The sequence below is a fragment of the Mus caroli genome, unplaced genomic scaffold (genome assembly GCF_978045245.1).
Source record: "Mus caroli unplaced genomic scaffold, Mus_caroli_1 scaffold_14, whole genome shotgun sequence".
Lineage (NCBI taxonomy): Eukaryota > Metazoa > Chordata > Mammalia > Rodentia > Muridae > Mus > Mus caroli.
This window is the reverse complement of record NW_028227269.1, coordinates 96,177,030-96,194,307: the sequence shown is the minus strand read 5'-3', so window position 1 is coordinate 96,194,307 and position 17,278 is coordinate 96,177,030. Positions and strand designations below refer to the sequence as shown.

The window sequence follows — 17,278 nt, the reverse complement described above, 5'->3', positions numbered from 1 at the left end:
CCTTGATTCTTGGGAGCCTCCCTTATCCCAGGTCTCTGTCTCATCCTGAAAGTGTTCCCACCTCCCCATCGCAGTCAGGGGCAGACTTCTCTTCATTCTCTGGTCATCTGCCCTTCTCTCCTGTCCCTCCCTACGCCTGATCCTGAATCCCCCATCCCTCCCCCATCATTCCTCCTTCCTTCTTCTCTCCCTCCATCTGCCTCTTATGACTATTTTATCCCCCCTTCTAAGTGAGATTCAAGTTTCCTCGTTTGGCCCCTTCCTTCTTGTTTAGCTTCTTCGTGTCATGGGTATCCTATGTTTTATGGAGAATACCGATGTGTAAGTGAGTCTATGCCACGCATGTCCTTTTGGGACGGACTCCCAATTCTTATACGAAATCAGAGCCTCAGTGTTCTCCCTTCAGGTTCTCTTTCAGCTCTTTACTGACACGCAGGTGCATGTTGACATTGCTGTCATCAGTGTACACAGGCATCATGCTACATTCTGCATCTTAACACAATGTCCTATTCAGAATTGTATCTGTTTATTTTGTGGGGTTGAGGGGTTGGGATGCAGGGCCTTGATAGTGACGACTGCCATAGTCCTACCTTTCAGGACTTCTAAAAAGCCTGGAGGGTCCATAGAAAATTGGTATTTTAATACTCATGCCCTAGAGCTTTGGTTTGGGAGATTTTATTTAGCTTTTACAATGATTTTAAAAAATTTGAGATTAATATTATATCATGTACCTTTTCCATTTCCTCCCATATGCCTTCTTGCTCTCTTTCAAAGTCTTGGATTATTTTAAAGTTATTGTTTTGAAGTTATTGTTGCTTAAAGAGCCGAAAGAGAACCCAGAAGGAGAACATTGAGGCTTTGATTACATATAAGAATTTGGGGCGGGTGCCATCATGGCGGACGCGGCCAGTCAGGTGCTCCTGGGCTCCGGTCTCACCATCCTGTCCCAGCCGCTCATGTACGTGAAAGTGCTCATCCAGGTGGGATATGAGCCTCTTCCTCCAACAATAGGACGAAATATTTTTGGGCGACAAGTATGTCAGCTTCCTGGCCTCTTTTGCTATGCTCAGCACATTGCAAGCATCGATGGGAGGCGTGGGTTGTTCACAGGCTTGACTCCAAGACTGTGTTCAGGAGTCCTTGGAACTGTGGTCCATGGGAAAGTCTTACAGTATTACCAGGAGTCTGAGAAGCCTGAGGAATTAGGATCTGTAACTGTACAAAAAGAATGTTCATCCTCCTTTGACCGAGTTATCAAAGAGACAACTCGAGAGATGATTGCTCGCTCTGCTGCTACCCTCATTACACATCCCTTCCATGTGATCACTCTGAGGTCCATGGTACAGTTTATTGGCAGAGAGTCTAAGTACTGTGGACTGTGTGACTCCATAGTAACCATCTACCGGGAAGAAGGCATCGTAGGATTTTTTGCGGGTCTCATTCCTCGCCTCCTAGGTGACATCATTTCTTTGTGGCTGTGTAACTCACTGGCCTATCTCATCAATACCTATGCACTGGACAGTGGGGTTTCTACCATGAATGAAATGAAAAGTTATTCCCAAGCTGTCACAGGATTCTTTGCCAGTATGTTGACATATCCCTTTGTGCTTGTATCTAATCTTATGGCCGTCAACAACTGTGGGCTTGCTGGTGGATCTCCTCCTTATTCCCCAATATACACTTCTTGGATAGATTGCTGGTGCATGCTACAAAAAGCGGGAAATATGAGCCGAGGAAACAGCTTGTTTTTCCGGAAGGTTCCTTGTGGGAAGACTTACTGTTATGACCTAAGAATGTTAATCTGAAGATGTGGGGCAGGGACAGTGACATTTCTATAGTCCCAATGCACAGAATTATGGGAGAGAATGTTGATTTCTATACAGTGTGGCACGCTTTTTTAATAATCATTTAATCTTGGGAAAATGGAAAAAAAAAAAAAAGAATTTGGGAGTCAGTCCCAAAAGGACATGCATGGTATGATGGTATGTACTTACTTCTAAGTGGATATTAGCCATAAAATACAGGTACCATGCTACACTCCACAGACTCAAAGAATATATATATATATATATATATATATATATATATATATATACACATACACACATTCATAACTACATAGATATAACCTTCTCAGACCATAGAATATACTTGTATTTCTGCTAGCCATTTGGTTCTTGATAGCAATAAAAGCCTGCTATCAACAGAAGAGGGCAAATGAAAATGTGAGAAATACTTTTGTCTTGTTTTTAAGGTAACGAGACTCACACACGATATAACTACATGTGGGAATTCCCTGAAGTCACAACCCACCGAGCAAGAAGACACAGCGATGTGAAATGACACTTGCTGATTTCTCTGATCTTTCCCTCATGCTGTAGCTTTGCAACCACATTGATGTGTGCAGGCTTGAGGTGACATGTCCCTTTCCTAAGGGTACCGTGTTTATCACACAGCGGTGTTTACAGTTGTCTGGGAACAAGAAGAAGGGAAAGAAAGTGACATGTCAGGGTCCTTCGCTATCTCTTTGAGGTCTGTTTCCTCAAAGGCACACAGCAGACCTGAGCAAAAGGAACAGAATGCTTGGTCTCCGGGTGCTTCTTTCCTGGGGGTGGGGGAGACAATTTTTCTCTACTGAGTCTTCTCAATTTTAGACCAAAGCTGAAACACAGAAATTCTACTCCAGATCACTGAGTGTGACTGACACATTTGAAAATATCTTTTTACTAAGCCAGGAACCAGGGCTAGTGTGAAAAATGCTGCCCGCAGGAAAAACTGTATTGCATCCCTGTCCGAGATTTCTCCAGGACAGAAATACCTCAGTTCTTAGGAATGTCCACTAGATGGCAGCATGACTCCAGTTAAAGTATGGTGTCTAAAAAAGGAGTTCTTAAGGTTTAATGGAGAGGTTTGAATGCAAAAAGCTTTCTGTATATAAATCTAAAGGTATTCTAAGCTTGTGAGGGTGTCTGCGTGCGTGTGCGCGTGCGCGTGCGTGTGTGTTTGTGTGTGTGTGTGTGCACTTGCTTGCACACGTGTCACAGAGCTCCTGTGGAGACTGGAGGACAACTTTTTTGGAGTCAGTTTTCTCTTGAGACCAAGGATCAACCAAGAGGCTGAGTTTAGTTGTCAGGCTTGCAAAGCTGCAAGCGATTTACCTTTTAAGCTGTCTCACCCACCCAAGAGTTACCTAGTATCGTATGAAGCACACTGGTATTCTTTCCATAAGTTTTACTATCAGTTTCTAAGCAACATATGATTTAAGCCAGCTTCATGCTATAGCTTAAAAACCTTTCGTAGTCCACTTCCACATTTGGATGGCCAGACACAGGTTTGCCTGGCTAAGGCTTCGATCTTTGAAGGGCAGGTGATGTTGATTTGCTAACTGGCTCTGAAGCCATTTGAAGCAGACCACACAGCTATGATCCTATTAACTGCTGTTATATCATGATTTTCACTTGGTAGTGGGATGTGAGCATTTCTTCTCTTTTTCTACTGCAATTTCAGATTAGCGCAGCCCCCATTTTTGACCTTTGACAGAAGCAATATATTAAATAATGATGTTTGCACCGAATGCCTGGTGGTGCGTGAGCTGTTAGTAGTGCAGAACAAGATGTTTGTCGGTTTCGCTGCAGAGGACTGGATAGTGGGACTCACACATAGGCACATTCTTTAAGTAGAAGCAAATTCTTTCTTTACAGCAGCTTAAGATCAAGATTCTTAATTTTATTGATTAGATAATTTGCTTCTAAGCAGCTGGGGGATTGAGAGAGGACAGAAAGTTTGGGCTGAAGACTGTCAGTGATAGCTTTCCAAATTTAAGGATTAGTGGCAGATAGATGCCAGGATGTTCATGGGGAGTCAGGGCCCCACTGTGGCTGCCCGCCATTGTCACCATCTGCTATCTTTAAGACACGTCCACGTGGCCAGGACGAAGTAAGTTAGAGATGTGTGCACAGTAAGTCTGGTTAGTTGAGTTAGTTAAGTGAACAAACACATGCACACTTAACTGTATATCCGCACGTGTACATGTACACACACACCATCCCACCCACAGACACTGGTCCACTAATAGCACAAGCCAATCCCTTAGGTTTGAAAACATTGATCATTCTCTGTAAAGAACTTGGTAGTTGATAATGTGCATTCAGACATGTCCTGTGTGAGTTTCACAGCCCTGTGCTTTAAAACAGAAGCAGTCGTGCTGGAGAGATGGCTCAGCCATTTAGGGCACCGGATGATCTTCGAGAGGACCAAGGTTCAATTCCCACGTGGCAATTAACAATGGTCTGTAACTCTAGTTGTAGGGGATCCAACGCCCTCTTCTGGCCTCCTTGAGCACCGCGTACATGTGGTGCGCAGACATACAGGCAGACGGATACCCAGACGCGTAAAATGAAAAATAAAAAGTCATTTTAAAAATAGAACACACATAGAAGAAGGAACCAGCCTCTGCTCACACAGCTGGCCAGTAGACAGAATTCAGAAACACAATGATGGAACACATAACCACGGCCCACAGGGGGCGCTCGGTAAATGGCTCCTTCCCTCTGACTACCCTTCACTATAAGCTTTGGCATAGTGGTCTCTTACCATGCTCTTTTCAGCTCAATACTTCATAAAGGACAACTCCAGAAGCTTCTTCAAGCTCTTTCTTTGACGGTGTGTGTCTGATCTTCAAAATTCCATCCTGGGCTCTCCGCGCATCCCTGTTCATTGGTTCTGCTTCTATTTTCGGGGGAGGGAAAGCCTTGTTGATCTGTGGCCTGCAGGGTGATTACCAGGCAGAGCGCCCGCCCCCTAAGCAACAGGCCTTTCTGAGGATGCCATGCCAAAAGAGGACATCTCCAGCCATCAGCCTCCAAAGGGCTTTCCCGGCTGCAGGGATGGACAGGGATGTTCATTTATAACTCGGGCAAGCAGGGCTCTCACTGGGGTGGTGAGTGTCAAGAACGCTGGGATGTTAAAGGGAAAAGCTGTTGTTGCCCAGGACCTTAGAGTATTGGATTTTTTTCTCCCTATAACAACAAGCGCAGACAAACAGTAAAGGACACAGCAAGAGAAGAAAACACCACTGAGAGATGGGGGAGTGTCAGTCAACAGGGAAGAAAGGGGCCAGGGCTCCTAGCAGCTGAATTTCCCATTGAGGAAACAAATGTCTGGGGAGAGCAGCAGCACCTTGTGACATTTGCTAAGTGGCTTTGATGATTGACTTCTCAATTGAGTTTCTGTACTGAGCAGAGCAAAGGGTGTGAGGGAAAAGCAATTTTCCCAATGGGAGTGTAAAATCTTTCAGCCTAATGAAATGTTTTTTTTCTGGTCTAGAGATAACAACCCACTTTTGGATTTTATGCCTCCTATTGATTCTTTGTGTATTTTTTATAGAAGCCCTGATGAAATTCAGTTAATTGTATTTTGTTAGACTGTGAGATTGTCTTTTTTAAATATTCTCCAAACCCTCATGTACGTGGTCTCTCTCCGTCTTCTCTCCCTCTCCCTAACAAGGCGCTTAACTTTGATGAATGGTTTGTGGCAGCTTTAAAAAAAAACACCCCTCAAAACTCTACTTTTTTGATCCCCTTCCCGTTTGAATAATGGTGGAAACACTGAAAAAAGCCAAGCTCTGCTCAGCAGTAAGAGGTTGAAATATGGTCATTAAATCCTGATGGGTTTTCATTCTACATCCCACAATTTTAAGGAGCACGTTTTTGTAAGATGGTTGCATAAGTGCAAAAAGTATATAAAAAATGGTGGCAGTGGGGTCTGAAAGGAGCTTTGCAGAGGTCTGGCTTTATCTGGAGAGAGAGAGAGAGAGAGAGAGAGAGAGAGAGAGAGAGAGAGAGAGAGAGAGAGAGAGAGAAACAGTCCAAAGCTGTGCAAGTTCTCAGGGGTTAGCCTCACTTTGCAGGGATGAGCCAGAGGTGGGACATGGGGGAGTCTGTGATTTGGTAGCTGGTGGTTGGGACTATTGTGTTTTCTTGCTTTTTTTTTTTTTTTTTTTTTTTTTTTTTACCTCCTTGGCACTTTATTTAGGGATGGCATTCTCTCTAGAGAACCGCTTTGCTGTTGGGCAGTAAAAACGAGTTAATTCTTGAGATAAAGGTTCTCATAAAAGAATCTGAGCAGGAAGAATTTGTGGTTTAGAGAAAGTGTAATCTTTATTGAATGGCTGGGGCAGGCATTGAAAGCAGAATTAAGTTTATAATTGTTTAGCAGACAAAGAGGTTTCGAATAGATTGCAACCCAGAGCAGCAAAGGATCACAGGCAAAAAAGTTACAGGGCATGGAGACACGAGGCGAGGCGCTGGGGTCTGAACAACTCTGCAGCAGGATTTAGGAGTTTTGTGTTTCAATCCTTGTTCTGCTTAGAAGCCACAGGTGTTTAGGTAAGTGTGCTGATGTTTCTAAGCTAGGGCTTTCCTACCTGTGAAATAGAGACTTTGTAGTGGGCTGAATGAAGAAGTTTAAATGTGTTTCAATGTATCCTGTCAGCAATATTATCAGGCTGGTCTATTGTTAATGTAACTCCTTTTACCTAAGTAAAGAAAGTGAACACATTGAAAGTTGAAAACCATTGAAAGTGGCAGACTTTGAACTAAGATAGTCTCCAACTGATAAAACAAAGCAAAGCAAAACAAAACACATGCACACATTGCTACCACAAACACACCCTGGAGAAATAACCCTTGCTTCTCGTGCCTGACTATGGTGTATCTCCCACATATTAGGACTTACGAGAACACATCTAGAAGGCAGAAACTCTTGAGCAAGGGCAAGGCCATTCTGCTTTCCAGTGGTCACATTGCTGTCATTTGAATGAAGGTTCCCCCACCCCCACCCCCCAAAACAATTCATTTTGAAGCAATCCTCATTGCAGAGGCAAGGCGTAGCTGGTGGTGTAGCTCAGTTGGTAGAGTCTATGCCTCCCCACACATGAAGTCATGGGTTTGATCCCTGACAACACATAGTCTGGTCGTGGATGCCTCTGATCCCACCACTCAGGAGATGGAGACGAGATGATCAGAATTTTAAGGTCATCCTGTACTATGTAGAAAATTTTAGGCTAACCTGGACTAGGTGGGAAGTTATTACAATTTGAGAACTCTTCTGCCATGAGTTAATTATCATCTTATAAAAGGGTAAGAGGGGACTAGAACAGATCCCTTCTCCACTTATAAGAGTCCATAATGTTTGAAATGCCACCTTATAGGTAGAGGGAGACTAGACCAGTAATTCTCAACCTTTCTAATGCTGTGACATAATTCAGTTCCTCAGGTTGTGGTGATCCCTGTACTGGGTAGTTTTGTGCCAACTTGACACAGGCTGGAGTTATCACAGAGAAAGGAGCTTCAGTTAAGGAAATGCCTCCATGAGATCCAGCTGTGGGGCATTTTCTCAGTTAGTAATCAAGGGTGGAGGGCCCCTTGTGGGTGGTGCCATTCTCTGGGCTGGTAGTCTTGGTTCTATAAGAGAGCAGGCTGAGCAAGCCAGGGGAAGCAAGCCAGTAAGGAACATCCCTCCATGGCCTCTGCATCAGCTCCTGCTTCCTGACTTGCTTGAGTTCCAGTCCTGACTTCCTTGGTGATGAACAGCAATGTGGAAGTGTAAGCTGAACAAACCCTCCCCAACTTGCTTCTTGGTTATGATGTTTGTGCGGAAATAGAAACCCTGACTAAGATAATCCCCAACTGTAAAGTTATTTTCATTGCTACTTCATAACTATCAATAGTAGTTCAAGACTAGTAGTAGTTTTGCTACTATTGTGAATTGTAATGTAAATATCTGATATGCAGGACACCTGGTATGTGACCCCCATGGGAGTTTCAACCCACAGGTTGAGAACCACTGGATTAAATTCTTGCTATGTACTGAATCTGCTGGTATTTTGACTTTGGGCTTCCAAGGCCTTCACAACTATGAGACATAAATCCTCCTTACTTATAAGTCACCCAGTCTCTGCTGCATGAGACGATGGCCCAAACAGATGAGGATACCACCCTTACTGAGAAGATGTAGGGGTGTCTTCCTAATTCTGTAAACTGAAGAGCTGTCTGTGAGGCAGCTTCTTCTCAGAGCATCATGTAACAAAACACCACACTGGAATGGTTCAGCATAGTTGAATTTGATTGCCTCAGAACTGGAGGCCACTGGTTTGAAATGGAGAGCTGAGCCCAGCCACCCGACCCCTGAAGGCTGATGCTTTGGTATCCTTAACTGCTGGTAGCCTCAGGATTTTTTTTTTTTTTTGCTTGTATTTGCCCACCTTTCCCTATATCTCTTCATGTGAACTGTTTCCCACCAATGCCTGCTTCCAAGTTTCCTGTTTTTAGGGAGTGGAGATGTAGCACAGTGGTGGAGTGTGTGTCTAGCATGCGCAAGGGACACCACTGTTAAATCCAGATCCCATGGTTAACTAGTGCAAAGCGACTCTATTACTTCCCTACTGCAGCTGTAACAAGCCACACACAGTGAGTGGCTTAAACACACACATTTATTATCTTCCGGTTCTAGAGGTTAGAAGTCTCAATGAGTCTTATGGAGGTCTTATAGATCTACAATTAAGATGTCAGCAGAAATGTGTCCTTGTGGAGCTTCTAAGAGAGAAAATTCATCCCTGTCTTCCATCTTCCAGAAGCCACCTGCATTCCATGACCCCTCCCTCAGTCTTCAGAGCTCAAGGTGTGGTTATCTTTGAGCCTCTCTGAATCCCTACTCTAGCTTCTTTAGGGCCTTTGTAGTTATATTGGGCCCACTTGGATAATACCTGAAAATCTCCTCCTATCCGGAGGGGAACCTTAGTCACATCTGTAAAGTGTTTGTCATGTAAACTAGTACAGTGTCAAGCTCTAGTGTGTGGGACGGGAATGTCCCTTGAGGGGCTTGCTTTGTTTATGTTAGTCTTCAGGTCCCTTCATAGAGGAAGTTGGGAGCCTCAGTGGTTTTGCTTCACAAGCACACTGTTAAGAGGATTAAAAGGAGTCCTTGTTGTGCCCCCTTCAGCCTGGGGCCTAGCACAGAGCAAGTATCTCATTCTGCATTGGCTGTCCATCCTGTGCCCCGTTTTAAATCCCTTTAAACTGTGGGCACCTGTGCAGACATCTCTGATGTTAGAGCATACCCAAAGCAAAGTGTGTTTGCCTTGTTTCCTGAGGAGTCAGTGGAACTTAGTGTCCCTTAGTGAGTGGTGGGTGGGCTGGCTTGAATGTCCTTTGCATTGGCCATCATTCAGTCTGGTTGCTTCACTGTTCTGCCACAAGGCTTTCCTTGTGATCATGCTTGCAAGGAGAGCGTATTGGATTTGGAGGACTTCAACAATTAAGCATTTCATTTTTAGTTACTTCCATGTTAAAGACTTTTGATTGGCCCTCTAATGGTTACTCTTCCACCTTGCCATCCTGCCTCAATTTAAATCTTCTAGAGCATTTAATGTGTCTTATATAAGTAGCCTAAAGCTGTATGAATAGAATGGAAGAATAAAAATGATTGTTTTCATAACTATAATAACAATGTAAATAATTGAACACTTCATAGTGCTTACAAAGGACTTTGTCATTCCACTATCAAATGCATGCCTGATTTGATGCTTACACAGGCATCCCAGTGTCCAGATGCTATCAGAGCTGACCTTGGGATCAGATTACCTGCCTTATAACTCTACTAGTGACTCTTACGAACTCAGGAACCAAAGGCAAGCCAAAGATCTACTCTGAGCCTCAGTTCCTCATAGGGCTGTAATGAAGAGTCATCTGGAACACTTCCACCATGCAGCTCTAGTTCTGACATCATCTCAGTGACCCAGACACATTGGTTGCTCTTATTGTCATTGCTAGTATGACTATAATGAGATTAAAACAAAGACCTTCAAGTCTTGATGTTAACTGTTCAGTTGAGTTACTAGAAGCTAGGATACAAGCAAGGCTTATAAAAGTAGGTGAGAGAATTCTTGAGTTACAACGCACTTGATTCAGCCTCAGATGGATTACAAGGATGGACCAAAGAGCTGGAGATCAAAAGAGGTATGGGATTCAGGATGCAGCAGGGATAGGGATGTAGCTCACTTGGTAATGTATGTGGGTAGCCTTTATGAGGCTCTGGGTCCAATCCAAGTATTACATACCCTGGGTGCATTGGTATATATCTGTTATCTCAGTACTTAAGATGTAGGTATTAAAGGATTGAAGTTCCAGGTCATTATTGTCTAGTGGAATTTGAAGCTAGCCTTGTCTACATAAAATCCTGTCTCAAACAAGCTTGCAAGCAAACAAGCAAGCAAATAAGCAAGCAAGCAAATAAGCAAGGAAATGAGGAAGAAGTAATAAGGTAGGTATGATAAATCTGTCTTCTAGAGAGAAAGAAGTGTGTAGTTCTCTGCCCATGTTCCTAAGAGAGTCTCTATACCAATTCTACCTATAAATATTAGGCAGTTTGGTGGCTACCACAGACCAGAATGTGACTCTGATCCAGAAATCCAGAACGTGATGGATTTGCTGGCCAATTACTAGGAGAGTGGAGTAAAGAGAGATTATCAATAAGTTGATGTAGACTATATTCCAGCATTTTTCTAGGCAAGGAAAGCAGATTCTGTTAAGCAGATACCCAGGATCCACCTTAGACACTAATGTAGATGACTATCAGCAAGCATGGGGTAGGGGAGCCAACATAGGTTTCCTTGTAGAAGAAAATCCTCCTGTCAGCTGGAAAATGTAAAAGTATCTTTTATTCACCTGATTTAATTGTCTTCTTTGAGGCTTACTACCTTAGTCTGCTAACCTAGGACTAATCCTGGAAGCTTCTAGCCTCTGTACAATCTTATCCAGGTCTAGAATGTTTCCAGCCTCTGAGACTTACTGCTAAATAATCTTACCCCTTCCTAGTTCTTTCTGATCTCTGGCTGGCTGATTCAACTCAGCTGTTCTGGCTCAAACTTCCCTCCAAGCTGACTGATTCAACCTAGCTTCTCTGGGCTTTTCCTGAATTGCACTGCTTGACCTCAAACTAATTCTAGCATTCTGCTCAAACCTTCTGACTCCTTCTCATTCTCTGGCTCCTTTTGTCTTCACCTGTGTCTAGCTTGTTCTCTCTTCAATCTGTTTCTATAAACTCTCCTGGTAAAACTGCCTTCTCATTTTTTTTTCTGCACTGCTCTATTAAGTAGCTTCCTTTTCCTCTCTCTCCTTATGAGAGTTGGGCATATCCTATTCTGTAAAATCTTTCTCTGATTCATCACTTTGTCTGCCACTCAGACACCACTTTCAAACACAATCACTTCCTTCTACAATCAAACTTTACCTTCATTGTTTGAGATTAAAGGTGTGTGCTAAGGGCTGAGACACATCACATAGAAACTGCTTTTTTTCAAACTCAGAGTTCACAGTGAGATCAAATACCCAACAAGAGGAGAAGACTCATTTGCTCATGTCTATAGAACTTCTAGGGTGAAAACCTAGTCATGGGGCAAGCAAGGGAGGGAAAGGGATTCAGGGAAGGGTTCAGTCCAAAGAACCAACCTAAGGGTCATGTATTTGATTCCTATGGCATGAAGTCTCTTTGCTTCTACTTTCCATTCATATTCTGATTCAGAAGGGACAGAAACCATGAAGTTGTGACAAGTCTGAGGAGAAAGGATGACTATGCACGATGCAAAACCAGAAGACAATCACTGCCCTCTCCTAGGCAGCCAGCCTCCTCCAATGGGCTGTGAACACTGAAAGGCTGAAAGGCATAGGATTAAAAAAAAACAAAAAACAAAAACTGATTGTATAAGAGACATGAGTTGAATTGAGACTTCATTCATTAGTTGAAAATATTTAATGCACTTATGAAATTTGTTCTATATCAGGTTCACAGGCAAGAGAAATCCAGTCCTATGGAAAGACATCTCTACCTTTGCATATTATAGTAGTTATGCCATCCCTTTGGACAGTAACCCAGCAGGTATCATTGAAATGGTAATAAGTATTCCTTAGAAGAGATCACCACATTTCAAAAAGGTAAGGGGTATGCACAAAACCCCAGGTTGCCGACTACTGGAAGTAGCAATGAACGCTGATACTTCTTGCTCCAATGGAGTGGTTCTCAACCTGTGTGTCTCAGCCCCTTTGGGAGTCAAATGCCCTTTCACAGGGCTCATCTAAGGCCATAATGTATGTTATGATTTATAACTGACAAAAGATAGTTATGAAATAGCAATGAATAGAATTTTGCGATTAGGAGTCACCACAACATGAGGAACTGTATTAAAGGGTCACAGCTTTAGGAAGGTTGAGAGCACTTCTCTACTCTAACACAGAGAAGCCAGAGTGTAGTCAGAAACAGTAATGGAACCAAAGCAGGTGAGGAGCCTTGAGCTTCAAGCACATTTGCCTTCTCAGAAAGTCCTACATGTTTTTAGATGGCTTGCTTCTGGCTTGTGAACTGTTACTCATTCTGGGACCACATGCATTCAAGTAAGCTACATTTTAGTTTGGATTGAAAATGCGAGTTCCAGGACAGCCAGGGCTATCCAGAGAACCCCTGTCTCCAACAACAACAACAACAACAACAAAAACCAACAAAAAAACAAAAAACAACAACAAAAAAAGAAAATGCACCTCAAAGTCCCTATGTTAAAGCTTGATCGCCGCCAGCCTTTTGCACTCCTGAGATATGGTGAAACCTTGAAGATGTGGTTAGGTTGCCAGAGATTGACTTTTGAAAGGGATGATATTGGGCCTCGACTCCTCCCTCTTTTATTTTATCCCATCTTGCATTCCCTGCAATGAGGTCCTGCAGTGTCCTAAACAGTGAGCATAGTTACTGATTTTATGAAACTGAGCCAAAGTATAGCCTTTCCCTCTGAATATTGATTAATCTTGGCTATTTTGTCATACCAACAGAACACGTATTAACACAGTTTTTTTTTTTAATGGTAAAAATATAGGCTAAGCTTATAGTCATTTATATTTGGAAAGATACGGCCTTATGGGAATTTTATTGAAGGAAAGGCGCCCTTTCTGCTCTGCTATTTTTCTTAAGGATGAACATGCCAAATCTATTGATTATTTTAGAATAAAAACCTATTGTTTTGAGGATTGAGTCATTCTAAATGGAAACTGTTTAGAGGAAAATGAAGATGATGAAGATAGAAAACACCACGATAAAAGGCCATTGACCAAGTTCCTTGGGCACTTAGAGCTATTGAGGCTTTTCTTGAGTTAATATTTAAATTATTTTTTATGACAAAGAACAAATTGACCAAATATAGCATGCCCATATGCTCAGCAGTCAGAATGAACTGTGGCTGCTGCATCTTACTGGGTGTTTATGGCAGTACTGTACTAAATAGCCCTTCCTTGGTTGCTTCTGTGGAGATAGAGGAACCCTCCTCCTAATACCTGCAGTGAGGTAGGACTCTGGTACCTCCAGGGAATTGATTCAAGGCCCTTGGTCCTCACGCCACTTCAGCATCCTGGTCACACACTGCAGGTTGGGTGTGGGGTGTGATTCATTGTCTGTGCCACCCTGACACATGTGTCAAGAACAGTGCCATTCTATGAGTCTCAGATTGCCCTTCATTCAAATTCTCTCTCCTTTGGCCAAGGGCTAGAAGCTGTGACTAGAAAAGCAAATGTGCCATGTTGCACAGTCTTGATGGCAGCTCAAGGAAAATAAAAGTAAAATAAAAAATATCTCACTGTTCTTTCTCTCCCCATGTCCTGAGGCTTCCATCTTGCCGAGGTGACAAAACACGAAATGAAGGTCACAGTCATTTAGGGAGTCATCTCTGTTTGTGGCAGATCCTAAAGCAGGAGCCTTGTTATATACAAAGGGCAACTGAAGAGCACAAAGCATTCAGCTCAGAAACTTAGACATGGAAGGCCTGTGCTGTGGAAGGAACAGCTTGTTCTCTGTGGGACTAAGGGCCGACTCAGGGAAGGAGATCAGAGTCAAGCGCACATATGCCCAGCTCATTAGCATGGGCAACTTTCTAGTCTGGGGCTGTAAGACTTAGCAGTCACTTATTTCTTTGTAGATCCTGAACAAAATTAACCAAATGTTTCTTTCACTTTGCCTTTGGCCTTCTCTTTGCATCCCTCCAAAAAAAGCTGGTCATTATGTTACATTCAAAGTGAGTCATGAGGGATCAAGCCTGGGGTGGAATGTTCTTGAAGACATGTTTCTTTTGAAAGAAGCCAGGGTGTAGGCTTCGATGGTATATTCCCCCTTTGGTGGGGTACAGGACAGTACAGGTTTTAGGTCAGATTGCCACTAGTTCTAGCATTGACTCTGCTGCCCCTGACTGGGGGAGCTTGGGGAAAAACAATTAGCATTCCAAGCTTGACGTACTGTGACGCACAAATTAACTTCCTTTATCTCAGAATAATTGTCATGTCCCGGCACCTGACAATGACAAAAGGCAACTTTAAAATACCCTGTACAGCTAATTTTCCCAAGTTCACTTAGGAATATTGACACAAGCAAGTAGTTCTTTCCATAAACCTGGGTAATGTGGACTGGGAAGACAGATGGCTCAGTGGGTGTGGCAGATTGAATAAAAACGACCCTATAGGCTCATAGGGACTGGCAATATTGGGAAGCGTGGCCTTGTTGGAGGAGGTGTGTCACTGGGTGTAGGTTTTGAGGTCTCAGAAGCTCAAGCCTGGTCAATGTAACTCTGTCACTTCCTGATGTCTGTGGATCCAGATGCAGAGCTCTCTGCTATGCCTGTGTACTGCCATGTTTCCCATCATACTGATAATGAACTATACCTCTGAACTGCAAGCCAGCCCCAATTAAACGTTTTCTTTTATAAGAGTTGCTGGGGTCCTTGGGTTTCTTCGCAGCAATAAAACCCTAACTAAGTCAGTGGGTAAATTGCTTGCTGTGTAACTCTGAATGTCTGGGTTTGGATCCACAAAAAAAACACACATAAAATCCCAATGTCAGTAATCCCAGTGCTCAAGGGAAAGGGAGGGAACAGGAGCATTCCTGGGCCTTACTGTCCAGCCAGTCCATCAGATTGAGTGAGCTCCAGGTTCTGCCTCAACCTGGAAGGTAGAGAAACGATTGAGGAAGACTCCTGACATTGGTCTCCACACATTCCTGTATGGATGAGTGCACCCCACCCCCAAATTACACACACACACACACACACACACACACACACACACACTGATGTGCACACCAGTGGAGTTATACAACTATTATTATAAGCTCAAATAGTTACTGTTTTTTTTTCTTCATTACATTTTTTTATTTAGTGTATAAAAATCTGGGTTTGTGCACAGGTAATTGTGTGCACACAGGAGCAGGCATGCTGCTATGGCATGGAGGTTGGATGGCAAGCTGTGGGAATTATTTTCTTTTTCTATCCCCTGTGTCAGGGATTAGACTCAGGTTATCAGCCTTGGTAGCAAGGGCCTTTACCTGCTAAGTCATCTTGCTGGCCCAATCTCGTGTCTTTAAAGAAGAGATCTGCTCTTGGGCATTTGAGATTCCAAATTTTGCTGCTAAAGTGGGTTCCATCTATTCAATCCATTTGGCTCTCTGCTTGCATATGTTATGTTAGCAGATGTGATATCAAAAAAAAAAAAAAAGAAAGAAAGAAAGAAAGAAAGAAAGAAAGAAAAAAAGAAAAGAAAAGAAACACTGCCACAAAAACCAATTTTGATATAATTCATATATTAAATTCAATGTAATTAAATTTTGACTTAAAGTGGGTTTGCATCCACATTTGGCTACTCCACTAGCTTTATGACTGGACAAATTAGTTAACCTTTTAAAACCCTGCTTGTTCACCTATAAAAGGAAATTGCTCTGAGGATTACATAGACGTGGGAAACCTTAATGCCAACATGTTTTCAAAACCTGATAACGATTAGATTTTTTTTCTATGATTTTATTCATTAGCCAGTTTTGACTGTTGAACTCATAATGAGGTCACCAGGCACAGTGAGGTCATGAGCAATATCTTCTCATAGGTGTGATGTAACATTGCACAGACTTGGCAGCAGTGGCGTTGTGTCCGGAAGGGGAAGGCAGGCGTCTAAAATTGGTCTTGCTGAACTAAATTCTACATGCCTAAAGAGCTAGCTTTTTGTGAAGTCCCCCATGGCTTGGCTTATTATTGGTTTCCTCCCATCATATTATGCTCTAGATTGCATTAACATCATTTTTCCCATAGCCCAGTTTCCCTTTATGAGGATACTCATGATTATAATTAGGGCCCATCTTGATACTCTAGAGTGCTTTCTCCCTCCTGGAGTGTATACATCCACAGACCAGAGTCTCTGTGCTCTGTGAGGTTACAGTGTCAGGTTCTATGCATTTGGAACAGGGTTTCTTAGGGAGCCTTTAGTCAATCTACTTCATTGGCTGTTTTGGGAAACACAGGAGTCTCCTCTTCCTTTGAATCATTCCAGCCAAACTGTGGCTGAGGATAATCTCACTACTGCCTGTGGGGTTGGGGCAAAATAAGTAGGGGATGTTGGGGCAACTTATTCAGCAATAGGATGGAAGGCTTCATTGTCTCTTGGCATGGCAGGGCATATTCACAGAGTTCTGCTTCATTCAGTTTGCACTAGGCTGTAGTCTGGAGAAGAGGGCTCTACAGATGTGCCTTTGATCTACATGCATGAATGCACACACACACACACACACACACACACACACACACACTCATGCATATGCATACAGGGGTATTTTGGAGGATTTGGAGGGAGAGAAGGGTAGGGTAAAATGATGTTGTTATCATAATATTAAGAAATAATTATAAAACAAACAAGAAAAGAGGAAGGAAAACAGACAGTGTGAGTCTCTCCTGGACTTGGTCTAGAAGTGGCATACCCTGAGCGAGTTCACACAGAAGCTATTAGCAGATCTTACAGCCTAGCATTCATTCCAGTGCCAAGCAGGTACTGATAAACTGCACAGAAGCTCATAAGGTGATGATTAATCTGAAAAGAATTTGACTGGGAAAAAAATACCCTCAGTCTTGAATTTATAGATCTATGATGACTCTGAACATTTATGTAAAAATTCAGTCTTAAATCTAGGGTGAAATCACTAATTTGCAAAGAGAGAGGGAGAGAGAGAGAGAAAGAGAGAGAGAGAGAGAGAGAGAGAGAGAGAGAGAGAGAGAGAGAGAGAGAGAGAGAGAGAGAGAGAGAGAGAAAACATACTGACCTTGGCGAAACCCTCTGCTTGGCTTACAGCAAGGTGATGGACAGACAGTATATCTCTGAGAGAACGGAGGGCTTTTCCTTTCTTTTTTTCTTTTTCTTTTTTTGTCTTTAAAATG

General features: G+C 42.9%; 1 protein-coding gene across 1 annotated transcript; it reads left to right on the top strand.

Moving 5' to 3' along the window:
- Positions 1-886: 886 nt before the first annotated feature.
- On the top strand, positions 887-1,878 carry LOC110307000 (mitochondrial carrier homolog 2). The gene has a single exon (XM_021179192.3). The coding sequence runs from the start codon at positions 894-896 to the stop codon at positions 1,803-1,805; it is 912 nt and encodes a 303-aa protein (XP_021034851.1). The 5' UTR covers positions 887-893; the 3' UTR covers positions 1,806-1,878.
- Positions 1,879-17,278: the final 15,400 nt, after the last annotated feature.

Excerpts from the sequence above, each read along its gene's own strand:
- LOC110307000 (XM_021179192.3), top strand. The coding sequence starts at position 894 with ATGGCGGACGCGGCCAGTCAGGTGCTCCTGGGCTCCGGTCTCACCATC.